Source organism: Podarcis liolepis, assembly GCF_965112155.1.
Source record: "Podarcis liolepis genome assembly, chromosome: 4".
In the NCBI taxonomy this organism is placed as follows: domain Eukaryota; kingdom Metazoa; phylum Chordata; class Lepidosauria; order Squamata; family Lacertidae; genus Podarcis; species Podarcis liolepis.
The window spans coordinates 46,064,622-46,092,621 of NC_139558.1; the positions used below are offsets into that span (position 1 = coordinate 46,064,622).

Below are 28,000 nucleotides of genomic sequence, written 5' to 3' on the forward strand. Positions count from 1 at the left end.
TTGGCTTGAACTGGTACTTGGACCTGCTGGATCTATGATGAAATAGTGAAGTGACATCATAAAATGGCAACTATAGCAGTCCCAAGTATTCTAAACACGGATTTTGCCCAGCCCTAGCTAAGAGTCCTTTGGCTCTTGTGCTTCAGCTCAGATCATAGGCAAGGCACTGGGCTTATGTTACCTAAGGGAGACCAAAAAACAAGGCACCTGAAACAGCCCCAGCTGATTAACTTCAGCCCTCCCTTGCACTACTCATGTTAACATTATCTAAGTTACCCTCTGCCCTGTCCCAAACCACCTGCAAGTAACTTCTCATGGCAAACACTGAATCTAAAATGATTTTATGGTAATAGTGCCTTGGCTTGGTTCCTGTGTAAGACAGAACCATAGTTAAGGATACAGCCTGAGGGAGCAGATTTTTGCTAAAGAGGGCAAGATACTTTAGCTCACTGTGGATCTCAGCCATGCTGAAATGTTAGCTAGCATCAGTTCAGCAACCTATAGAAGCAGCTGTTGGTGTGCTTAGTTGCACCTTTTGACTGAAATGTGGAAGCAGCCTAGGAATTTGATATAGATGCATTTATGTAACTCCCATGCATGATCAAATGTGAAATATCTGCATTGCATATTAAAATGCAAGAGTTTCCTCTAGCAACTATAATTCAAAAACTTCCAATGTTCATAAACAATGAGACACCATTTCTGCAAGATGATATCCAGGTACCTAATTTCGACTTTTATGGAGTTCCACAGATTCACTGGAAACCGACAAGACCAAAACACGTTTTTTCTTCTTCATGGTGGAGATCCAAATTTAATGTAGTCACCAAACAAGATAGGTACTTATTTTCTGGTTAGAATGTGTGATACAGCAGTTGCTTACGGAGAAAGAATCCGCGTGAAGCTGATAGAGTAGATGACACAGCAAGAAGTATTTTAAAAGCTTTCTTACTACATATGGAAACAAATGCAGGATGTTACATTTTCTTAGTTTATTGATTTTTTTATTTTATTTTAGGAAACTGCAGCTCCCAGTATATGTCATTCCGAGGTCCCATGCATGCATAGCCTCTTAATGCCTTTACACATTTCATCTTGCAGTAATTGTTTCCATTCACAGCATACATAAATCTAGAATGTAAGGAAAACCCTATTTACAGGATTTCAAAAGATCGTGGTTTTTGTTTTATAGTGAAAAAAATTAACAGGACTTCAACAGAGCAAAAAGTATAGATCAGATACATTGGCTTTATCACAGATAACACAATTCAAAAGTTTGTTCAAAGGTCTTGAGAATTAGAATATTGCTTGACTCTTGGCCTTTGCTCGTTTCAAAAACAAGAAGACCTCTCAGTAATAACAGAAACAAGATGTCAATAGATCAAATACATGTCAACTTTGAACAATTATTTGGAAAAACAGATAGCACACAGAGGCAGCGTTGGCTATAATATGCATTTATTTCTGTGCACATTTTCAGCTCTCTGTAGACTCATAGCACCTGAGCAGGTGACAGAGGAATTGAGAGTCCGGCTGGATACTTCAATAGCTACACTGCAAAATTTTGTATTTCAAATTACATGTTTCAGGCTTCTTGTGTTTATCAAGCCAAGATCACAATACCATTAGCCATCAGCATGTTTAAACTTTTCATCATCTCTTTAAAATTAAAAAAAAAAATGTCTTCAAACAGACTAAATCCAAGAAATTTTAAAGAGATTTATAATCAAAGGGGTGGGGAAGTGAAGCATAACGCAACTGAAAGAAACATTGGCTTAGTAGTATGACTGAGACCAGCTCTTTAAAAAATATACTTGCTTCACACATCTGCCATAATGGGAAAAACACACATACCACAGACACACAAACACACTTCTCAATTTGATCTATTTCACAAAACATTTTCTTGTTGCTTTCTTAGCCCCTCCTTTCCTACACAAGCTAGCTTGATAGCAATATCATATATCCAAGTACAGGATTTAATTTTTGTATGCTATAGTATATTCCAATGTTTTCCACAAGCTATTCTATTGACTAAAACTTGGAGGAGCTTTTATATTTTATATGGAAAGGGAAATCGTTTTACCAGCAGTTAAATATAAAACAGGCATTTATAAACAGACATTTACTTGAGAAACTGGACAGTCTTGAATAACTAGCATCCAATAAGGGTACTCCCTATACTGACCCAAGTTCTATGGGCAAGGAAAAGACCAGCTGTTACTAAGAAGTAGTGCATTTTAAATATTCATGATGACCTCAAACGCCCATTACACACAGATGTGCACATTCGAAGTTGTATACACTGCACTGCATTTAGTATCATGGGGTCTTTCATACATTAACCAAAGGTTTTATGCAATCAACATTTATTCTGGCATATCCTAAACCCACTTTGGTTGGTGTCACCTATTCACAAGTGAATTCCACGTGGAAATTGATACCTAATGCTCGTATATAACTTCCAGATGAAAATTAGTTTTATTACCATCATCAGTTTTACAGTGTGGATATTTACAACAGTTTTGCAGTAGCTTTTTTGCAGCATATATACTAGTTTTGCTTTTCTTTGATTTTTTTTTTTTGCAGAATCAACGAGTGTAACTGATTAGTTTAACGTTTCTCCTAAGAATCAACATGACCACTAGCTACCATCTCCCCCACAACAAACTACGTTCTCACCTTCTACTCCACAAGTAAAACTATGAGTAAAAGGAAATAGGTCTCCATAACAACACCGTCACAGATCCACCATGCAGTACTGCAATTTATATATGTATCTTCCCTGTTATCACCCATGAGTCAGAAAATACTGTTCACACAATATGGAAATAATACGTGCAGTAGAGCATTCCCTACCCCCAAAAAAATGAAACAGGGAAAGCATAAAAGCACAGAGCTGTATGCTTACAGCAAAGACCCTGTAGGACTTACACTGACTGACTTCAGAAAGCATGCACTTATAGTGGATTGCACCCAGAAGTGATAGGTTAGCACTCCCCAACCAAAAACCATTCAAGTCACACAGGTGTGAAAAAGTGGTACATACCTTTCAAACATGCTCTCTACTCATAACTCAAATGACTTCAGTTTCCTCACCAATGGCAGCACCTAATAGTGCCAAACGGGAGCTTATGTTCAAAGAAGGCAAGAGGATCAATATGAAATCATGGCAAGTGTTACAAACACATGATGCAATTTAACTGAAAAACCCAATGCTTCTTATCTCTTTGTTTTTCCATTTCCTAAAAACAAAACAATTCCATAACTGAATTCTTAATTAGAGCAGCAGAATTCTTAAAATTTCATCAGGATGTTCAGCAGTCATATTTGTAAGTGTCAAAATCATGACTTTAGAAAAGAAATCTCAACATTGGTTCCTTTCATTTCACTGTGTTCCTTTGCTGTTCGATATAAATCAGTAAGATTTTACATACCAGATAAATTCCACTTTGCATGGACAACCTCTACATCTTATCATTACATGGGCAAGATGTGAAATTTGCTTGCACAAGGTGCAAGTATTTGGAGTAATATAATTGGAGAGTGCAAGAAATTACACACATTGTTCCAGTGCTTTATCAGTGAGGAAAACACAGTCTGACTGTTCTTGAACAGTTTTATTATAGAATGACTCAACTTCAAAACCAAGAAACCTTCACAAAAGAGTGCTTTATTTCAGCAACCTAGCACTCAAACAAATCAAACATCCTCTTTATAATAATCAGATGCATAAAAGTACCAGTACAATTCCACTTTGTTTTGTTTTGTTTTGTTTATGCCTATTAACTGCCCATTATTTTTTTATTAAAAAATGCATTTAAAGATCTGCTGCTCTTACTAATTAATACAGACTGGTTTATTGACAGTGTGCAAATAAACCTTTATTGAAGAGCTAATATTGATTACTGTTTTTCAGCTAAATCAGAATGGGGGCACAAAGTACCTTCTGTGCTGTAAACATAATGAATTCTTCACATAATTGGAAGCTGAAAAGGCCTAAGGAAAAGGGTGCAAACACTTCTCATACGTAACAATGGCTGAGCTCAAGTCTTCCAAAAAGAATTTGGAATAGTTCTGCATTTGGCATACGTCCACTCTACTGTCATCAAGCACAGTTTTAAGGGAACGTTGTTTATAAAAGCATAATTTACTTTTAGCTTTAAAACACAATGGCCTAATAAAAGCATGCAGCACTATTTTTTTCCTCTGTAATATGATATAATTACTTAATTACCAGTGTTAACATGACTTGGTGAGTGCTGTACAAGCAAAAGGGATTGTAAAATCACCTCTGATTGTACTCTATAAATAAGGCTCATACAGTACGTCTCCCTCCTCACCATGATCCACAATTTCAAAACAGCATTTGTGTAGAATTAAATTACCCTGAAAAAAGCAGCATTTACAAATATCCTTATTTTTTACTTTTTTGCCCCCCCACCTCCCCCCCCAAAGAAAAACACCTTCCTTCTTTTTCAGTAGTTTACAATCTGGAAACATAGGGAGTCTTTGTTTTCCAAACGGCTGTGGCCAGATTATCAGATTCTGGTTCTTCACAGTTTGTCTGGATACCTGTAACACTTCACACCACAAAGTAATAGTTCTATGCTTATAAAAATATATATATATATAAGGGCTACTACCCAGCAAATGTAATTATAGGGGCTAGAACAGCAGCAATCATCTGATTCCTTATACATTCTTCTTCACAGAGGGAATCCATTTTGGGTATCCTTTCAGTCTTGCTCAACGCAGTGGGATAAGAGTATTTTCCCCAAACTAATATTTAGTGCAGCATGAATGGAAGGGGGATTTCTCCCTTATAATTTGAAATAATTGGCTGGCAAACGCCTGGCAGATGACTGAAAGGTGTCTCATATATTCGTCTCCTATGGCTGTGTCCTCAAGAGCCTGTTTTTAATCCAAAGCAGACCTTTATGGATTCAGGCATACCGCGGCATTTCACATTGCTCACAGCGATTCATTGCTGGGTGGTTTAAAAAAGTACAGCTCTTACAATTCCACGGAGCTCCTTCAAAGTCTTCGTCTCTTGGCTGTGATCGTGGAGCTTGCTTGGAACTTCTCTGATGATCTACAGAGAAATTTTTTCTTTTAAACTCTTCAGTTTTAAAACACACCAAAGCCATGCATGATAATATAATAAGACTACTGAAGTTTTAACATTTTGGAACCACATTGTTATCCACCTCTGATTTTACCTTTGTTCCCAAGGGAGGCCAAAACACACAAAATATTTCAGTTATAAAGCGTTTCTTAGACATGGTCTACATCCCAGCATGATGAGGCTACGTCAGAGCATAGTATGGGACCCCAGTCTGGAAGATATCACTACTAAGGTGCAGGTTAACATTAAACACTAGCATTTACTTCTTGCTCTTCTTTGCAAGGAGGAGATGGACCAGGGCAGCTTCTGAATGTATAGCAAACATTACTCTGGTCCCCTAGATGTTCAGCATGATACAGAGCATTACCACTGCCATAACTTCATTATATCATTAATTATTCTATAGCACCTACAAATCCCTATACTGCATTACTTTCATACCTACTTCATACCTTATTGTTTCAGTCATGTGTGAGACCAATCTATTTACACCCATGTGAATTCAACCAGAATGAATTTGTCACAGTAAGATTTGGCGCAAAACCACAAAGTTAAGCCAAATATAATTTGCTTACTCAAGTGTCCTATGTTTTCCATGCTGTTCAAATTTTGCCACTAGATATCAAGAGAGGCTTTAACGTTGCCTCTCTTTCATGCTCTCAGTTCCTCACAAACGGCTTACTATAGTCACCTACCCTTACATTAGCAAGCATTTTTTAGGGTGATAGCAAAATGAATGTAGGGATGTAGTACATATGTCCAGTGTCTTCCATAAAAGGTTAAATGATGCAACATCAGTGTTTAAACATTCATGCTACACTGTCAAAGCACTATCAAATTACTCTAGCTAATACATGGCAGAAAGCCACAAACATTCTTTTGTGTATTATTTTAGCACTTGGCACCAAGTACTTTAGGGTTATATAATGTACACCCTCTATTCTTCTGAAAATATCCATAGGGCTGACTTATGGCAATCACATTTCACAGATTTATTTTTAAGCTGTGTTAGTTTTCCCAAATGACTGTAGGTTGTCCAATAGAGCCACGGTGACACGATGATAAGGGTTTAGGTGAACAGAAATTTCTGTAAGATGTGTCCAACTATAATGAACATGAAAAGCAGGGGAGAGGAAAGAAAAGAGACAGGAAGATTAATTGATTCATTATTTGATCACACGGTCATCAGAACTGGCCACCTGGGCTTTCACACTGCCAGTTCTCGCTGTGGTGTTTTCAGTTCCTGAATTTGTCCCTGCTACAAGAGGGGTTTTCCCAGTGGAGATACAAGAGGCAGATCACACTCAAATGTAAGGAAGGGAAGAAAGACAGTAACAATTCTGTAGTTGCAGAGTTGTATTTTTTTCTCCTAAGCAGACAAAATTGCAGCAGAAGTAACAGGGACAGATAGGGAGTAGGAAACTGCTGAGCAAAAGAAGAAACCAGTTAGGAGAAGGTGCTGCACTTAAATAACATAAAGGGGGAAATAAAAAAATTTGTACAAGCTGGGAAAATCATGGTACATAAAGCTGAAAGCGCAAAATCATCTTAATCAAGAAAGAGCTATCTTAAAAAAACAAAAAGGTGAACCTAAAATGTAAAGCTGATTGTCTGCTACTTTTCACAACATCCTACTTCATGCATAAACATAATCTAAATGTGTCATGAAATGGTCGTTTATACTGCTCTAACTATTACTGTATTCACAATACATTAGGCTAAGTGGTTTTTCCATACACCACTTGTACAGCATAAAATAATGAAAGGCAAAATATGTTTCTCAAGACAACGGTCTCAACAAATCTATTATTAGATATAACACACTGAAATACTAATACTAGGCATAAAAATTCAACAGCAGCGATCTACTAGAAACTAAATATTGAACATTTTATTAGCGACTCACCTTTTTTAAATGGCTTTGGTGGCACAACAGGACCAGGCTCTATATGATCATAAAAGTTAGTCATGGCTTTTGGGTCAAAGTTCCCTAAAACAGAAAAACAGAAAAATTATGCTCCCCATGGAACAAATAGTAACAAAAGTGACTAGCCTTAGTTCACATGCATGTTTTCAATATGAGAGATGTTGACAGCCTACACTGTCTCCTTCAGGTCTTTGTCTAGACTTACCTGTCATGAAAGTCTGTGGAATTTCCTCCTCACACCAGTGCACCTGGCACCTTCATTGTATAGCTTTCACTGTATGCTAAAAATGCACCTCTTTACCCTGGCCTTTGGCACCTGATATTAATAATTTTAGGACCCACCCTATTCTTCAGATTCTAAGTTATTTTAACGGATTTTAATATTGTATTCTTACCCTGCTATAACCTGCCTTGGGACCTTATGGTGAGTTAGCAAAGGAGAAATTTACTTTTTAAATCAATCAGTAAGTAAATAACGCTCTTTGAGGAGACTGTGTTTTCAGAGTGAAAAGGCTGTGTCTGTTTTGTAATTAAAAATGCAATTCCCTGGAACAGTGTCAGAATCAGCTTTTGCAAGTGCCCTTTTCAATTTATACTCCTTAATAAAAGGAACAAAAAAATAAAATAAAAACCACAACGTTTAGCAAAACTGAAATACCCAGCATCCAACAGCATAAATAACTGGCAAAGAGAAAACAACTGCAGGTTTATATCACTTTGCACTAGACATAGGACAGTCAAAACATGTCAGTAATGTGCCTGAAACCAGTCACATTCATTTGTGTATTGTTTGCTTTCCTTTGGGCCTCACTGGCAATGACACAGGGGGCGGGTCATCTGGGCAGCCCATGACCTCCATATACACTGCCCAGGCTTGTGCCCTGGAGAGATCACTTTGGTGATGCAAATGCTGCAAAAAACACCATGGTCTAAGGTACAAGCACTAGGGGTTGCCTTTGTCGGCAGGAGAGATCATCATGTCTCACTAGTCAGCTACTACTCACCCTTAAGCTGGGCCACCCCTGGTCACTAAAGTGCTGACCTGCCACTGTCCGACTGCTTCAGTGGGTACTGGAGTTCAGAGTATCACTTGACAAGCAGATTGAACTACAGCACCAGGCAAGAAAGAAAAGAAACAACCCTTCTTGTGCTTAGCAAGCCGGAACATCAGGACCACGTGTCCTGCTTTGTCCACTGACCTGCTGCAGGTCAACAACTCGCAGAAGATGGACATTATTGACCCTGAGCTGAAAACACTCAACAGTGACGTTGCCACTTTGCAGGAGACCAGACTCGCTTTGAATGGCAACCTCCAAGAAAAGATTTACACCCTTTTTCTGGCAAGGAAGGCATCCAGAAGAACCTTATATTAATGACATAGGCTTTGCAGTGAGGCACTGCCTTCTGTTTGCAATAGAACCACTAACCGAGGGCTCAGAATGCTTGCTTTCCCGCTGCCTCTCAATCACCACTGGTCTAGTTAACACCTTGAGCATTTATGCTTCCACTATGTGCTCTGACATACAGGCCAAGAACCTGTTCTATGAGGAATTAGACCAGGCTGCCAGGAGAGTTCCAGCCTCCAAACTCCTAATCACGCTGGGAAAATGCAATCCCAGAGTTGGGGAGGATCATCACACATGGGACAACTGCATCAGTCTCTACAGCCACAACAGGCTCTGGAACTCTCCAACAGTTTGACTTAACCCCTGAAGGCACACTTCTCTACTGTCTCCTGAGACAGGCAGATACCAACAACAATAACATTCAAATATACAGCTCAAAACAAACACATATTTTTGCAAGTATTTTAAAATATATACCTCTAGACTGAAGGAGATCTATTTCTTTCTGTGTACAGTCAACGTTTATCTGGAGCTGCCTGTTCTTGCTTCTCAATCTGGTCATCTCCTCAGGCTAGAAAGCAGAACCAAAAATAGAAACAGAAGTCAGCATAACCATTTTTGTTAAGCCATGCACATACATAAGTACAGTGAAATATTAATTTAGCTGTTCTTCCTCTCCTTATTTTTATGCAGATGGAACTGTGTAGTGTAAAAAGTTTGTGGGGTCCCTTGACCAGAACATTTCGAAAATGAGAACCAGTACGTTTCCACTGGTATAGTACTAAATTAGTGCAGACTTTTTTTCCAGGCAAAACATTATTTGCCAATTTATCAGCTTGGGAACTGAAATCAGGACATAAATTGCTGATTTAAATTATATTGATTTAAAATTAATAAATTCTGTATTGATCAGTAACAGGAGTTTCAGCACCATCACAGTAGTATGACTCCAAATGTATCTTGCAAATAAACCAAGACAGTTAAACAAGTTTCAAACCAATGTAGCATAGATGCACTTTAAAGTGATTATGTGTGGTTTTGTTTCATGATAAATAAAACTTGGTAAATTTCTTGAATGATACAGGCAAAGAATTAATTCCTGTACCTGTGAATCTCCACAAAATATAGATTTTAGGACAAGTGTGGGGTTAGTCCTCCAGATGTTTCTAAACTATAATCCCCATCATCCCTGGTCATTGGCCATGCTTGCTGGAGCTGTTGGGAGCTGTCATTCAGCAACATCTTAAAGGTCAAAGGTTCCCCACACCTGTTTTAGGATATCATAGTCAGATTAAGTTTCCTTGTCAGAAGGGAAAGAACCACCAATTTAGAAATTCACATAAAACATTTGGATGTTGAATGACATTGTCTCAAGAAAAGTTTATTATAGACTACAGCGTTTTAAAAATTTAAAATCAGTCACGTGCCCTATTCCTTTCACCTCTCCCTTCCTTTAAGTAAGACAGTGCTTCTACCAGGGTCACAAAGTTGTTTTTCCTATCATAGCTTCTTCCAGCCTGGGTTCTTATTCCCAGCTGATGAGACCACTACGCTGCTAACATGCAAACTGTTAGGGGAAAATCTACAGCTAATACCAAAGAAAACACTACCATGCTCTTTCTGGTCTGGGGAAAAGCATGGACCAGCTACCAGAATATGCTGATACCCAGCTGCTGAAGTGGACTGGTTACTGAACTTTTATCTGTCAGAATATGAATGATGTATAATATATATATGACATGACAGTGACAAACACTGTCATTAGGAGGGAACAACTTTAATATTTTAAAAGCTTCTTACTTACTGTCGGGATTGAGGTTGTGCAGCTTACTCTTCTCAGACGCCTTTGCATAAGATCGTGTTCCATGCCATTCACTTCAGCTTTGAGCTTTTCAAGCTCCTCATTTTCAAACTTCAGTTCCTTTGCTAGCCTCTCCATCCTTGCACGTTGGTGTAACAACAAGGCTAGTGTGGTATAGAGAACAAAGTCAGTGCGAATACACAAGACTGAGAAACCCAACTTGCAATTGGAATAGTATATACAGGTGAGCTTTTAAGAGCAGAAAGTGACTATAAACATGCAGCCAAACATCAGTGTAGAGATGTTTCATGCTAATGGAACTATACTTGTAGACGTAAAGTTCTTCCATCATAAAAATAATTATTTTAGACAGTAACTTGGATATTACCATTTCTGGCCACTGCTTCTTTTTTTTGTTCTTTGTCCGCTCAAAAATAAAAGGCACCTGTGCAGGATGAAATGGCAATCTAATTGTAACAGTGTACTGACAAGACTAAATCCTAAAAATCAAAAGGTATAAGACACTGGGCTACAAGATGATCTCCACTGCTTGCGACCAAGTTCACTTGATGCAATGGAACATATTACTATAGCAAATGCAATCTTTTCTTAAAAGCTGCTTTTACTCTTTGGAAAAGCAGTTTTAACCTAAAAGATTACAAAATCAGTGCTTTAATCAACTGCAGGAGCCTGTGACTAGATTAGGACATACAAATTAGTTAACAGAACATAACATATGAAGAGGCTGACCCTCCTTAACTGACTTTTAAAAAATTCATTGTAGAGTAGAAGTTTAACTACTGGACCCAATTCTAGATTTTGTAGTAATTCCCAACTCTCCATTTTTGTCCTTAGTGGGGGGAAATCAAGAGAGATTGCAAAGTAAAGGCATTTGCTTTAGAGAGTGGGTGGGATGAGAGAAAAGCACTCTACAAGCAGAGGGTCTATAAATTTCTGAAGACCCTTCTTTCTTGCTCTTTCCACATGGCTTCCAGAAATGCAATCTGCTGTGTTGAAGAAACTGATGACTCTTTTTGTAGTGTGCTGGAAATGCAGGGTTGCTCTTCCTAACTGTTCAAAGTACTCACACCGTCTGTCTTTAGGGAGAATTTGAGGTCTTGGGCTGCCTGCCAATTGAACAGCACCCAACTCCCTGGCAGCTCAGATGTTGCAGACAGCAGGAAAGCAGTTTCTTCCACTTGCTGCCAACTGCATTGTAGTGGTAGTGGGAGAAACTGAAGCACAGAGTCACAACATGGGAGCCCTTCAGCACAGCTATTCTTGACCATCCTCTGTTCCTCTGAAATATTCTGCAGCTTGTGTTACTTAAAATATGAGTACACAAGATTTCCCACAAAGCCTCCCTCCACATTATAAAGACATTTAGAAGAGGTCCTGTAAATTGAGCTGAATCCATACTTGCATTATTTCTCTGCTAAATGTCACAATTAGACATCTGTAGCATGGCCAATGGTTCATTCACAAAATGAATGAGGACAGTATGAACTGTGATATTACATTCCAGTGTTCGGTTTTGCAGCTTAATTATTTAGCACATTGTTACTCATTACTTTCTCTTGATACGTCCTCGTCATTCTGCATACTTCTCTCTCAAGTCTCCTCCAATCATCCTTAGCCAGCATTCTACTCTTTTATCTAAACACATATGCTCCTTTTCAAGTTTACATTGTAAGGAATGCTATACAACACTTGTGGTACTTAGTACTTGTGGTACTAAGGTACCACTTGTACCTCTTCCACAGGTTTGAGGGCAGAGTTGCCATACTTTGGAAGTCTTAATTTCTCCCCATGACTAGCAAGAGAAGTATAAACTGTGCAAACTAGTGTAAATTTTAGAACAGCTCATACAAAAGCAAGAGAAATACAGCAAGGGGGCTTAACTGGAATAATTTATACAAGTTACAGAAACTGGAATTATCTTGGCACAGGGTGTGGATTTCTTTTTAGTACAGAGTAAAACAATCCTGCACCTAGCCCAGAGCAAAAAACATAGTATGGGAATGAAGTAATACATCGGCAGTCCAATTTATCCATGAAATAGTATGCAAGTTCAAGAGTTAAAAAAATAATTAACTGCTTTGAGTTACAAACTCTGTATGTTTGTATAAACATCTCTGAGTGCTTTGGTAGAAGAGCAAGATGCAAGATACAATATATAGTTGTTCCTATGAAAGGCTTAGATTTCAATAGATAGAGTTAAATTAACTGAAGTTAGGTTCTACAGAAATCAAGTGGGACATATTAGTTATGATTTAAGTCCTGTAGATTTCAGTGACCTCAACAAAAGTAACTTAGCTTGGCTCTAACCATTGTCATGTTAGCCAGTGCCATGGTTTCAAACTATTCCACAGCTGAAAACAATACATCAAAGCTAGCTCTTCTTCCTTGTTATAAATTATATACAAATTTTGATTCATACTGAGCTATGCCAACAGGTCCATCTATGCTAGCGTTGTCAACCTGCTAAACAGGAATGCTTTAGGAGATCAGACAGAAATTTGTTGGTGTTATGCTATCTTAGGGCTCTAAACTGGAGATCTGAGAAGTAGGGTAAAACCAAACAACTATATAAACTCTGCCATATTTTGTTTTTTAAAAAACATGTTTAGATCACCAGACACAATAATGCTTCCAAAACTATGTGTACATCTAGCCCAATATTGAAGATAGGTCCAGTATCTGAAAGATTGCCTCTTCCCATGTTATTTACCCAGACCCTGAGGTCATCTTCAGAGGCCCTTCTCTGGCTGCCATCTCCAGGAGAGATATGGCATACTAGCTATGGAATGCCCTCCCCAAAAAGGTTCGCCTAGCACCTTCTTTACTATCTTTTCAACGCTAGATAAATACCTTTTTATCTCTGCAGTCCTTTTAAATCTGTTGGTGCAAAGTTTGCTTTGGTTTTTACGGTTTTATTTTCTGCTCTATCATGCCGAATCAGATTGTATCATCATTTTTATTATTTAGGATTTTTAACTTGTGTTTTTTTTAAAATTAGTGAATCGCCCTATTTGTTTTTAGGGCAGCTTATAGATGTTGAAAATAAATAATAAAATATTGCCTACTCTGACTAGCAGGTCACAGATAGAGGCCTTTCACATCAGCTGGTATCTGATACTTTTAACCGGGGTTGTCAGGGAATTGACTCAGGGACATTCGACATGCAAGTCAGGTTTTCTACCACTGAGCTACTCCCCAGTTACAGAGCTACAGTCATCCCAAACCAAATTTATCAAGGGCCCAGATCCATTTGTCTCCTTTCTCTTTGCTAGGTAACAAACATTATTGTCAACATTCCTATGCAGCCTTGGAAAAGTAGCTCATCATACAATTGGAAGCTTAAATAGGTTTCAAAAGCACTCCACAATAATGCACCTTTATGAATGTTCTCTCTCTCCACATCAACTATGGTGTTTTTGCTAAAACATCTAGTTCCTTAGCAGATGTACTTCAAAAACATGAAAAAATTAAAAGGCTTCAGTAACACACTTCAAAAAATTTTGAACTGCAGATAAACCCATCTTCAATCCAAAAACTTCAATCAGTTTTGACATTACACAGGAGTTTGCACTGACAAAGCCTCAACAGCATGTGATGTTATTGCACTACTTGCTCTGTAAATTCTAACCCTGCACAGTAAGTCTAGTACACTAAGATAAGCAGGACTGTGTTGGCTCTATATTGGCAGAAGTTACTCTAGGGTGGTATTCAGTCAATTCAGTTTAGCGTATCCATTCCTCCCCCTAGACCATTTCTCTGCTAATTAGGTTATGCATTATATGGCATCAACAACTGTTTCTTCTGAACCACATTGTATCAATGCAATATACTGCAACATCGTCCCACACTACAGTGGCAAAGTAGCCCTTAAGCTACATCCTGACACCTCCTTTGCTGCTGCAGACACAATGAACTTCCAAAGTATAAGCTCATTCTATCTTCTCTCTTACGAAACAAGATAATATATATTTGTCATTAATGAATCCCGATAAAATAACCATGGCTTAAGAATTTGAAAGACTGTTAGTAGTTTAGAAACCAAAGCACGGAGGATGTACCACAGTGCAAATAATTTTTTTCGATAATTACTGCAACATGCAATTCAATAAGTTTACCTTGAGTATAAGCATAGTCATCGGACCCAGAACTGGAGCTCCTCTGATACTTATGGCTTCCTCTTTCACATCCAGATCCTGGTACAACTGAAATAGGCTGAATTGGTTCTGGTGCTGCAGAATGCTCTTCTTGGTCCACTAAATTTAAAAGGTTCTCAGCTGGTGCTCTGCCTACGGTGATTTTAAAAACTGCTGGATTTGGCTGAGATACCATGACCCGAGGTGACTGAGTAAGCACACCCGTAGGTCCAGCTGGCTGTGTATATGTTATATATAAAGGATTAACACTATAAGGAGGTTTGGGCTGACCTGACATACTTCTGGAAGGAGAACTTGAAGGAGGAGTAGCAGGTGCGTACAGTGGGTGCTGATTCCGTTGGGAAGGTGGGTTACTTATAGGTGAAGGGCTCCTATTCATGGTAGTCCCAGGTCTTTGTGGTGGCTCAACGGTAATTTCTATCTTGTTCATGGAGCTTTTGGATAAGCTAGGTCCACCATATGGAAGATAAGATACTGAGTGTCCACTTGGTTTCTGATATGTTTGGGGTGTTTGTTGATATGAATGGGGTAGCACAGTTGAAGGACTAGGAGGCATAAACACATGGGAACTTTGATGGCCCAACGGGCTAGGCTGAACTTGATGCTGAGGAGAGCCAAAAGGAGAAGGACACTGAGAAGCAGGCGGCGACTGAAAAGGTGACTGAGGAATCTGGGGCTGTTTTGGAGAATACTGAGAAGGCTGATAGTTTTGTTGGTGCGGATAAACAGGCAGTGGATGTGGACTATAATGGGGCACTGGGCCTTGTGGCGATGAATGCCACTGTGCACTTTGAGTAGGAGTCTGTCGTCCTGAAGAACTTTGAGATGTCTGCCTAATATAGAGAGATCCAGGATTCCCGTAAGGATTGCTTGGAATTGGAGGAAGAATTTGTAAAGCTCTGGGTACAGTCTGTCCAGATGGGAGGTTCTGCGACACTGTAACAGTTATAGGGTTTGTGCTATACCGAGGTATGTGCATATACGCAGGAGGAGGCGGGCCTTGCATAGCAGATGTATTCATTCCAGGTTGTATGGAAGAAGGTTGCTGAGGTGGTTGCAAAGGAGGAGTAGCTGCGTTTCTATTCTGGTCATTCATAAAAAATGGATTGTAGTTGGGAGAAGCTGCCACAACAGCTGGAGCAGAGTGTGGTTCTTGAACTAAGCATATCAGTTGTTTACCTGCTGTGTGTTGTGGATCAATATGTCCATCACTTGAACTATGTACCAGTGTACGACCACCATTAAGTTGAGCTCCATCCCCTCCATGATAGCTGGTGTGAGGATGGATGCCGAGGTTAATATGCAGATGGCGATTCCTGTTCAAACGAGTGTCATCTGGGTGGTACTCCATGTATAGGTATTTGTTACTCTCCTGTGCAAGAGCTCGACAACAAGCATCAAGGTTGTTGTTGTTCTAGTAATAAGAAATAGAAAACATGAAGGGTTTAAAATTAAATAAATGAGTCTGACAAGCAATAATGTAGTTCCATATGCATACATGTCAACATACCTATAAAGCCTAGTTTGAACATCGTATTTCAGTTAAGACTCTCACCTGAATTAAGGAGCATTAGTTGAATGATCCTCTTTTTGTACTCAATTAAAGCTGCAGCATTTGTATATAAACAAAGGTTTTAAAGAAGGTACACTTTACATCCAGGTCCTGGGATCAAATGGAGCCCTCTGGGCCTCTCCATCTGACCCTCAGGACTCTCCTCAGGCCACTCTTCCCACCAGTCACTCCCTCCTCAAGTAATTTGCCTTGTTGGATACTTCAACTGTGATAACGTCTCATTTGCCTGGATAGAGAGTTGAGTGTGTAGTTAAAAAAGCATGGCTGGAATGTAGCCTACTGTACAAAAATAAGAGTTATTATTATCTGTCATACCACTGAATTTTTGCCTCTGGCCCACAAAGAAAAACAGTGCTTGAACTGAAGAGGGGAAAAAACTTAGGCAGTAGCCACCATCTCAGAAGAGTTTCTCCTCCTGGTGTGAGATTGAAGACTGCTTCTTCTAATTCTGGGCTAAATAGTCTCTCAGGTACTTTCAGGAGGCTATCTACCCCCTGCAAAAGTGCAGGGGAGGGGGAAGCAAATTTCTCAAATTTTAAGAGGGATGACTTACCTTAGTTAATTTTGCAAGTTGGCTAAAGCCCTTCCCTTTTCCAGAACGTTTTAAAAAGCCTCATGCTTGCTTATAGCAGCAGCAAGATTCAGCACTTCTTAAGATACACAAGTGGTAGGCTACTATGGAACCCTGCTGAGGCTGCAAGGGGCTATGAGGCTTTTTTTACAAGTACAGGAAAGGGGAAGAATGTCTTATTCACCACAAAGGTAAGCCAACCTCCACCCCAACATTTTGGGGAAGCGTACCTCCTCCCCTCCCCAAATTTTAAAATCCATTTTCTTTTCTCCCCCACCACCATAATTTCAGCCCAGCTCCAGTTTCTTCTAAAATTACACCTGCCAATCATAGCCAGGAAACAAAATCATCACATGTTTCTTCGGCACGCATTGTTTCATTTAAAAAAAATATAAACATGTCAATAAAAGGGCTGCGTTATGGGAACATTAGAAATAAGATTTTCAGTGAAAATATTGCCTATCCAAACCCCCTTTCCTGAATAAGCTTCCCACTGTTTACAACATTTATTCTCTCTCTCTTTTAATAACTGATGGGAAAGGTTAAATGTTGTCCTTATTTGTAGCTTGAAAGTGAGGAAACAAGAGCATGTGGGAGACATACAATGTTCAAGCATCTCTTAACATCTCTAAAAGCAATAACTACACTGGTCAAAAAACATTTGGAGGGATATATTAAATGATTCCTAATAATGCAAGCTTTAAAATCTACCCTTTGTTGATATCTAATGAAACCTCTTACATTTATTGACATTCTCTTCAAATTGTGATCAACAGGATTCAACACATTGAAGTTTGCTAAGTGCAGAATACTGAGATCTACACTCTGCTGTCTTGGGTTTCAAGGAATCTGCCAATACAACCTCCAGTGAGATGCCTCTTCCTAGCCGCCTGTTGTGCATGTGTCTTTACTTTAAAGGAGTGTTTTTTCTTCAATATTGTTTTATTCCTATGGTTTTGTTCCCTTTTCCATGTGCAAGACTATAGCAAAGTCTTATAATTTTATCATGAACCATTATGTTTTTTTATTTTGCTTTTCCCAGAAAATGTTAATTTGCAATACTGTCAGAGGTCAGTGGAATACCGTATTTTTCTGTGTATACCCCCCCCCCCCCGTGTATAAGACGCTCCCTATCACTAAGTCAAACAAATATTTGGAAATTCTAAAGCTTTACCTGGAGCATGAAATACCTGAATTTTAGGATGGGGAGTTCCATAGGGTCATTGCCCACCACATTCCCACCCTTCAAGATGGGGAAAGATGGTTGGTGACAGGTTTGTAGGCTTCATCCATAAGATCTGGAGGCTCCTGACCATCCACTACCCCAGTATCCACAAGAGCTATAGCTCCCAAAGTATTGTTTTTGATAAGCTCAATGGTAGGAGCACCAAGATCTTAAGGATCAGGCCTACACAGCTTCTGACATTACCAGACTGGTTTCCTGAACACTTCATTGAGGGAGAGGGAATAGGGAGAATCCGTGGAAAGGTCTGGTAAAGAATTCCCCAGATATGCCAACATTCCAAGCTTAAATCATAATACTCTGTGTCAAACAAAATTTTGCTCCTTACTGAAGGGTAGAAAAATTAAAATAAGTATTTGGAAATGTGTTTGCCAAGTAGCTAAGCAGCCTCAATCTTTCTACTGAGGCCTCAAACCAGTGCATTCATTGTTTCTTCAGGCCATTCCTGGCTCTTGCAACTGCCTACCTACAGAACCTTTTCTTACTGTCTTGGCATCAAAAGCACACACCTTTCTTATTCTGGCATTGTTCCCATATGAAATCACTTAAATGTGTTCAGGGTAGTATTACTCAACACACACACACACACAAAAAACAAAAACGTAACAGGTATCTTACTGTGAGAGAATTCCACCTTAGGAGCTTACACTACAGGGAGGAAATCCCTTATTTGCTTTAAACATTTCCCCTTTCCTCTGCAAGTCATTGAAAGTCTCCAATGCAAATTGTTTAGTGATATTTGCACAACACTATTTTACTTTATGTAGGAATACTTGGTTTAAAATCTTATCACAGCTAAACAGCACAAGAACTACCAAGAGGCTGGTGCCATATTGGAATGAGGATGATTTTAAAAGGACCCAGGCATCCTCATCTTCCATTCCTCCAGATTGCTGATTACATGCCTATACTTATTTGCCACACATTTTATTTCTTTCTGCTTCCCCCATGGGCATTGTGTGTTCTACTTAAAATAATATATTGATAATAAAATACAATTATTTCAATTAGAACACAAAATGCCCTGTGGATGACTAGAGGAAAATAAAAATGCATAGGTAGATAGATAATAGATAGATAGATAGATAGATAGATAGATAACATTTAAGAGCTTAACCATTGTTTTAACCTCGCTGATCTCAACAGGACACAACCTGTACCTGTGCTAATTAGATGCAATAGGATTTTAAACTAAATTAAAGTGGTATGAGTAGAATCTATTTTATTAGTGAAAGATATGTTAACAGTGGTTTTCAACCAGTGCACCATGGCACCCTGGGGCACTTCAGATGGTGGTCAGGTGCGCCATGCGCAGCCCTGGCCTCCTTCCCCTCCTCTGGTGCCCTCTCAAGTCTCTGCCTCCAAAGGCTTCCACAGCGGTTTCTTACACTGGCCCTGGCTACAAGTTCTCTAGGTGAATGCTGCTACAAGGGCAGGGCAGGAGGTGCTGGTTGCCAGGAGCTGAGGTGGCCTTGGAGTGAGTAAGTAAGCAAGCAAGCAAGCAAGCAAGCAGGCGAGGATTCCTGAGGAGAGGTGTCCCAAAGGGGTGAGGGGCTGACCGCTCAGCAGGCAAGGGGCAACATAAATAAGCTCCTGAGACTTGAAATGCATTTCCCCACAGGGGAGCCACAGAAAGAATATAGTTGGTCAAGGGAGCCACAGACTCAAAATAGTTGGAAATCTTTGTGTCAACATATAATGAAGTATGCTATGGGAAGCCTGAAGACCTAGCTTGGAATTAAGTTTTCACCCTCAACCCCACAAAAAAAGCCTTTATCTTTTAGAAACAAAGAGGATGAAATTGTGTGTGGATCTTACTAGCATATGACAATGAACTCTTTTCAAAGAGAAACCACTGTTTTATCTCTTACCTGGAGCATGCACTGTGACACCACACTCTCTGGGATCTCAGGGAAATGTTGCCGGAGGTCATGGAGTACCTGCATGTCGAGTTGCTGGCTGCTCTGTGCCATGTCAGACTGATGTTAGTCTCAAGACTCTAAGAAAATAGCAGTCAACAGGCTTCCCAGTGGCTATGCTCTTCTGATGCTTTTGGCATCTTCTATAAATACAAATACAATAAAATGGAGAAATAGTTTAACATGATTTAGACAATCACACAAAAACATATACATATCTGATGGACATATGAATATCAAAGTCTCAGATTATTATTTCATAAGGCCATGACTTTCATCACTCAATGCCACAGTGAAGAGTAATTACAACATATACTCTATAGGACTGTACTTGAAAACAACTTTCTTTTCCTAGACTTGGGACAGGAATCTTCAAATAAATGAGACATGAGCAAGCTTGTCCCTCCCAACAGTAACTTTCTTAATTATGCTTCTTCTAGCAAGAGAGCTTGGGACCAGTACATCTCTACCATCCTCACCTTTAGATCTCTCTTCAGTTCAAAATAGAAGAGGAACTACATAGCAAATCACACTCTGAACATTCACTTCAAAACTAACATGAATAGTTACTTGGATTTTCCCAAATTAATGGCAAGCAGAGGTGGGTGACCCATGTATCTGAAAACATTGCTAAATGTACCTTGGCTAACATGCTAAATGTACCTTGCGTATTTGGTAAGCTGGTAAGTAAATGTTTGAAGTATTTATGCTTATGACATACTGTATTCATTTTATAGTATATATAATGTTACATATATCAAACTTCTTAATTCTGTCCTATCCTTTCATTTTAAAGTTAAGTACATGTATGTAACCCAGATAAACGAGAAACTTAGTACAGTAAATGAAGCTTTGCAGAAGCAATCCAACCTTGAAGATAAGGAGCCTTTGTAACTGCTTAGTGACCACATAAGTAGAATTGATACATTTGCAGGGGTGGGGAATGTGAATGGTTATTCCCTTTCAAAGGTTGGAAGCAAACAAGAAAGCTGGGACTAGTCGCTATGAGGTGTGAAAATCAAGCTGCAACTGTGATGCATGTAACCTGGACTTTGCTACTTTAATATGCAGAGAATCTAGGCCTACATAATGGATGTTCCCATGTGTGTGAAGACCTGGATTCTGGCAATGGATAATGTTGTTTCTGCAGACTTATGGTATCCTGGATCCCGAGATATAGGGCTTTGTTCTCCATTTTGTACCTGTATAAAGACAGTTCTCTCTCAGTGCCAATTCCAAGAAGCCCACACAGCGAACCCTCAAAGAAGCAATGTGTCTGCCGCACTTCCTTCTCTCATGCCTCCCCCTTTTCCTATTTTCACTTGTTACAAGGGTCCCTAGCCAGGATCCTGTGTGTGAGCATTACCCCATCCTTGGTATTGGTGTGGATGAGGGCTAGTCTGCTTAGGTAGGATAACTCCTTCCATCCAATTTCTAGTCCCCATTTCTCCATGAGGGAGAGGATGCACTAGCTGTGGAAAACTTGGTCAAGTAGTAATTTTGTTATTGGTCTGTTTGTGTGTCTATATATTCACTGGCAAAGTAAGATCCCAGGCTGTAGATGTTTGTCTTTGCATCCCATTGCACAGAGAGATCCCAGGATGTGTCTCAGGCCTGATCACCTTGGAACACACAGCAACGCTGTTTAATATGTTAGCACTCCAGTTCTGACCCCCAAACTGGACCATAACATAAAGATAGCTGCATTGTATAGTATAATGCATAGTTCAATCCTTCCACCTCAGTTAGGGAAGAAAGCATACTGCAACATTTACATCTGACAGTAGAGAGAGATAATCTTTATAAATGTAAAAATCTCACTGGAATGAAATTTGGCTGGCCATACACTCATGCTGTCAGCATTGCCACTAACATTCAAATACAGTGGTACCTCGGGTTACATACGCTTCAGGTTACATACGCTTCAGGTTACACACTCCGCTAACCCAGAAATAGTGCTTCAGGTTAAGAACTTTGCTTCAGAATAAGAACAGAAATTGGGCTCCAGCGGCACGGTGGCAGCAGGAGGCCCCATTAGCTAAAGTGGTGCTTCAGGTTAAGAACAGTTCCAGGTTAAGTACGGACCTCCGGAATGAATTAAGTACTTAACCCAAGGTACCACTGTTATTCAAACCCCGGTTTTAGCATTTGCTGAAGTGGTGAAGTGTTACACTTATGCAGTTCAAGAATTCAGACAGAAGATCGCAGATTTGACAGTTAGAACTGTTTTCTCTACCCCTGTCCAACAAAAAATAATATGCTCCATGTCCATCTCTCATTCACACACTTTGTCTCCCAAACATGCACTTGAAAGATACTTTTTTGCAAAATCAGGAAGAAATAGTTGACACAGTCTAATGTAAAACTCATTTATTTTAAGCACTGAATTTTTCAGGCAAGACTACAATTAGTATTTTGTTACTGGAGAATCTTCACAAATATGCCTGCTTCCCAACACCAGAATTGTACAAGAAATGTATAAGCTAAATGCAGCCGTTTTCAAACAGCTTATTCTTGAATGTTTTGGCTCCCGAATACCACAAACCTGGACGTGACTGTTCCAGTTTGTGAACTATTTTTTGAAGTCCGATGGTACTTTCGATTGGCTGCATGAGCTTCCAGCAGCCAATCAGAAGCCATGCTTTGGTTTCCAAACATTTTGGAAGTCAAACGGACTTCCGGAACGGATTCCGTTTGACTTCCAAGGTATGACTGTAACTACAAATATGAAACAGAGGCATACAAATCCACAAAGATAGATTTTAAAATAAGAGGATAATGAAGAAATTATCCATTGATTGCTTCTCTGCTTATTTATGAATGCTACATTCTGTTCCAGAATAGCGCAGAACATGGGTTCAGAAAATACTGTACACCTGATTACTGTTAGAAGTGATCCAAATCCTACAATGTAAGTGGTAAAGTATAACTGTGCGAGCTGGTCCTCAGAAGCCATGATCACAGCAATCCCAAAAAATTACTAAAAGCAGGCAACGGTGTAGATACAACTTGTGGCACTCGTTCAAACTACCACTGTCATGTTCCTCATGATAGTTCACTAATGTGACTCCAGATACTATTCTGCAGTGTGAAAATAAAAGAGTTGTATTGCTTTAGCTTTTCCAGGCCAAGTGTTGCCTCACTTATAGTAAGAGGTGCACCATATAGAGTTTGACAGCTAGCATGCAAAGACAGCCCCATGAAGAGGCTGCTGCACAGCCAGCTTAAAATTCCAGTTCCATGTTCAGTCCTACTGCTCTACAACAAATGGTCAAACAGAATCTGAAGTCAGGATGTAGATTGCTTTCACAAGCAAGAAATCATAGGACAGTTTTGCAGGCTGTGTAGAGTTAGTGGCGGATTACCTACAACAAACCATATATTCCCTTTTTCCAGCATCTCCAGAACTGTTCCCTGCTACATCACATCCATCCTTCACTTACCACACAACAGCATCTCTATATGCATTGCCCAGGTTCCTACAAAGATGACACCACCACCTCTCTCCACTACTGGAGAATTAGAAAGGGGAGGGGAAATCTAACATCCTATTACTAACTGCCCAACCAATAATAAATTACTGTTTTTATACTACTTCAATCACATACAAATAGGTTCAGATGTTGCCATGGTTACCTGGTTAGCTTAAAAGCTACATGGGGTCTAAAGTTGAGAATCCAATTTCCAGTCTTTTTTAAAACAACAACAACAACAACAACAACAACAACACACAATTATTGATTTTTTAACAAATACAAATACAAGAACCATCAAACACTCATCCAGGTGTACAGCTAATGGTGTTTCTTCTATCCATTGACTTTAGACATAAGCTTACACATTTAATGTTCAAACATATTACTGAACATACCATCTCCACTAAGAAGACTGATCAGTTGGTACAACAAGGTCTTGTTTTGGGTCATTAACATAGTTAAAGAAAAGGGTGCACATTTCTTGGAAGGTGTCCCTTTCTGTTATAACTTTAACTGCTCTTCTGTGTCTGGTGAGATGCTCAGACATTGCTGGATCCCAGTTATTATTTTCACATATGTTCAGCGGTATTTCAGTCTGGTTCTTCCATTGTTAAGATATTGCTAATCATGCTGCAGTCAGTAAGAAGCCTACATTTTCTTTGTGGTACAGAGTGGAGTCCAAGTCTATGCCCAAAGATAGTAGGGCTAAAGCAGGTTTTGGGGTAAGATGTTAGCTTGTAATTGTGGATATAATGGAGACAACTCTACTCCATGATGGAAGAAAGGCAGGGTAGAAAATAAATTTTTCAAATGTAAGGCAATCTGCAGCATTAAATAATGATAATTATGACACTGAAATTCAAAATGCACTTCTGCATTTAGAGGATGTGGCGTCTTCATGAGAGGATTATACAAGGCCTTCAACACGTGTGAATTGCTACTTGCCTTCTTCTGGTGACTTCTAGTCTGATTTTGAGATACTAGTATACTAGAAGCAAGTAACTTGATTCTGCTTTCTTTTGACCTGGCCCCTTCCTTGTGGCCAACTTTTTCATCTTACCCCTCAATGGACATACTCTTACAGACTGGGGAAACATGCACCTTATTGCTCTGCCTTGCTGGAAAATAAAACAGACAGAAGATGGTAGGACAAAAACTGCAAAAGACCTATTGTGGGTACCAAAGCCTTTAAAAAAACACCATCTGAATGTTTGAGTGAGAACCCCAGAAGAAAGTGCATTACAACTGGGTACAGTACATCTAGGGGGATGCGGGTGGCGCTGTGGGTTAAACCACAGAGCATAGGACTTGCCGATCAGAAGGTCGGCGGTTCGAATCCCCGCAACAGGGTGAGCTCCCATTGCTCGGTCCCAGCTCTTGCCAACCTAGCATTTTGAAAGCACGTCAAAATGCCCTGCTTCAAGAGAAGCTGCTTAGTCATGCTGGCCACATGACCTGGAAGCTATACGCCGGCTCCCTCAGCCAATAAAGCGAGATGAGCGCCGCAACCCCAGAGTCGGTCACGACTGGACCTAATGGTTGGGGTCCCTTTACCTTTCCCTTACACCCAATTTGCAATTTTGCTTGTACAAAACTAAGACACTTGAAGTTTTAAAACTGATAAATATGCCAAATAGTACAATAAGTATTACAGAAGTTTCAATTCCCATTATTTCTGCTTTTACACAGTTTAAAGACTTCCAGAAATTTTATATCTCTGGCTAGCACTCTAGAATTTACTAAAAGATAGAGAGACAATGCCTTAAAACAGTTGTTTCTAGTTTACACTCATCATTGCATATCTATTTTATTGTAAACAGCAGCTGATATATTTTGCTTTTAATTTATCTAACTCTTTTATTTTGAAATTAATAGACTGGTTCAAGATGTATTATTGTGTTCCTATGAAATGGAATATGTGAAGATTACAGAAGATAATACTTTTCACTGACTGACAGGGCATTAGAAGATAACCTAGAAAACCCCCAGTTTACAGTGCTTGGGAGCAGCTGGCCAGAAAGTTTGTTATACTGCTCTGCTTGGCAGAAATTCTTCACTGAAAGTGAAAAAGGTCTCACAAGACACAGGGCTAAAGATATAATGCTTCATGTGGAGAAATCTTAGTTAAAAGATTATTCAGTTTTCAAAAGGATTCATTTTATTCTTTATTGTCGCCTTTTGAATGTCCCAAGCGAATCTTGCTTCCACTTCAATTCACACATCAAAAGTGGCACAGATGGCATCATACATCTATCAAAACACAGAAGTTAAACTGCAATTTTTACTACACTTCCAATATGATTATCAGTGCTTATCTCCATCTCAAAGTAGGTTTCCTAAATGTATCAAATTCTAGATTTGGTATTACATTATACATATATTTATAAAGTTATATCCATGCTTTCTCTTGCCTCTACACTGGTAGAAACAATATACATAAGCACTTGGGATGGAATAATACATAATTAGAATAATTTTTTATTGTTCACTACTGTGCTTGCCTCCATACCTTTGTCCCCATGGACTTCTTGAACATTTATTAAAATCTGTCAAATAACCTAATGGTTTTTCTGCCTGCTGTAACAATTGTCAAGTACTATGCTAGGCAATGTGTGATTTTTATTGGTATTTTTACAAATATTCTATGGAAAACTTAAATGAAGCCTGCGGACCACTGGTGGTTCACAGACTACAGCTTGGAAACCCCTATACTACAGTTTATAATTTTATAGATCTAATCGTAGGGGTTGAAGGTCTCTGTAATCCAGGTAGTGCTTCTGTTGTAAGGAAATCACATATATCTACCACTGAGTACAATATCACTAGGGAAATGCAGTTTTTTCCTAGCTAATGTACTAAATGTAGCAATTGCAACAGTGCAACAAAAAACATGGCTGTGCAAGTTCCAAAGTCACCTACAATGTAACACACTCACATTACAGGCAACAAGTATTACAACTCACATCGCCTTCCACCTGCCTCATATTTTTTAAAAGTTTTATCATCATAATTTTACTTTTACAGGTGGCGCATTATTCCACTGCATCACCACAGTGGAAAATCCCTTTATCACAACCAGAGGCATATAAGCATTTTCTTTGGGTTACTTAGGCATGAAAACATTACAAACACTGATTCTCTCTACTCCGTCTCCTTTGTGCCACAAATAACTACCAGAGGTACATATGGGCAGGAAGGCTAGTTGTTTTGTTGCCTTATTTGTATAGTTGGTTTACCCAGAAGAGAAACAAAATAAAAAAGCCAAACAGGCGACACAGTTTCCCATCTACAACAATGCCCTGACATTTCATAGCTTTTTGAGTTTGTAGTGAAGACCAGTTCTCCTGAAGCAAGGCTACCCTGGCTTCTTAATTATATATGAATGCAGTACACACAAGTAGCTCTTGGCCCAGACTAGCACAAGTATGGCATAAAAAACCCACAGAAAGAAACTAACACCTGAATGGTCTTACTCAATCTTTTGAACATATACACTCTAAAATTTGCCTACACCAAACAAAATATAAAAATATTTAGCAAGAATAAGTTTCAGTACACTGCCAATGCCTTGCTACCACTCAAGACTGTCTATCTTCAAAGCTGCCAAAACCAAAGCAGCAGCATCATACTGCAGTCACCCTGCTGAGGAGACATGCCAAAAAAAAAAGGCAGCAGAAGCAGCTATTACATATGCAATTACTTGCAACAGTAACAAAGTAATAATTGTAGCACTGCTCATATCTCTGCCATACAAATACGGTACATGCAAGGTGTGGCATATCCAAGCAACCTGAAAGCAGCCTCCAAAACAGACAAAAAGTTTTCCTGAGCATGTAGGTGTAAGAGAAAAGACTCACACCCTATTGAAGTTTCACCCTGTCTGTGATTTAATCATTCAAAACCAAGCAACACAGGTCCAAAAGTGTGCCTGTTGTGTGCACACAAGGGGATGGACACCTGACCCCTTAACATTGGTCCTCGATTAACAGGCCTCAAAAACAGGTTCCTCATCACCCAGAATACACCTCCTTTCTTCAGTCCCCAGTTCATCTATAAATTGATTACCAACTTCATGAACACCATGCTAAATTTGTAAGATGAAAACAGATAAAGAACAGGGGAATAAAGTTTATGCTCTGCCTTTCATTTACAACATATTTTTAAGCAGGTGCCAGGACACACTGGGTATCCCCCCCCCCAACCCATACAAGGTTTTAATCCACCCCAGTAGCCCATCCACTGTTGCAGCCTTTTGTTTGTGGAGTGGGGGGGGGTCGTCCTTTCAAGGCATATGAGTCCCCACCCCAAGCATTGCCCCTCAAGTCACCACTTTGAACCCTTTCTGCCTGCTTACTGGACACACAGCCAGCCTGCCCCCCCCCCTCACCCGCCTTGCCATGTTTTGCCAACAATCCCTCCACACCTCTCTATCTCACACACACACGCACACGCACCCCGGCCCTCCCCCCACCCCTCTCACCGCTCGCGGGGGGGCCGGTTCCAGCAGCACCATCTCGCGTTCCCCTCCCATCCGGCCCCTGGGCGTTGGGGGCAGCAGAGGAGGCCAAGCCCCCCGTCGCTTCCGGGGTGTGTTTGTGTGTGTGTGGAGTGGGGCAACTCCCCCCCCCTTTCCGTCTGCGTGAGGAGAGGGGGGCGTCTCCGGGTGGTACCGGCAGAGTGCAGACCGAGCGGGGGGCGGAGGGGGAGAGTGTGGGAAGGGGCGGGTCAGCGCACTAGACAGGGCCGTGAAGCGTTTCCGGGACCTCGCCCGCCCCGCCCGCCCACTGCCAGGCAGAAGAATTCGACAGGGGATTCTCGAGCAAAGGCCCGACTGGCTGAAA

General features: G+C 39.9%; 1 protein-coding gene across 1 annotated transcript; it reads right to left on the reverse strand.

Annotated features, from left to right (window-relative positions):
- Positions 1-977: 977 nt before the first annotated feature.
- On the reverse strand, positions 978-27,988 carry TAB3 (TGF-beta activated kinase 1 (MAP3K7) binding protein 3). The gene is made up of 7 exons (XM_083498310.1): positions 27,640-27,988; positions 19,636-19,826; positions 14,339-15,791; positions 10,206-10,366; positions 8,879-8,972; positions 7,035-7,118; positions 978-5,095 (listed from the first exon to the last, which is right to left on the reverse strand). The coding sequence occupies exons 2-7, from the start codon at positions 19,735-19,737 to the stop codon at positions 4,947-4,949; spliced, it is 2,043 nt and encodes a 680-aa protein (XP_083354436.1). The 5' UTR covers positions 19,738-19,826; positions 27,640-27,988; the 3' UTR covers positions 978-4,946.
- Positions 27,989-28,000: the final 12 nt, after the last annotated feature.

Excerpts from the sequence above, each read along its gene's own strand:
- TAB3 (XM_083498310.1), bottom strand. The coding sequence starts at position 19,737 with ATGGCACAGAGCAGCCAGCAACTCGACATGCAGGTACTCCATGACCTC. Across the intron at positions 7,119-8,878 it reads AGATCTCCTTCAGTCTAGAG|GGAACTTTGACCCAAAAGCC; the intron begins GTATATATTTTA and ends TTTCTGTTTTAG. Across the intron at positions 5,096-7,034 it reads ACCAAAGCCATTTAAAAAAG|ATCATCAGAGAAGTTCCAAG; the intron begins GTGAGTCGCTAA and ends ATTTCTCTGTAG.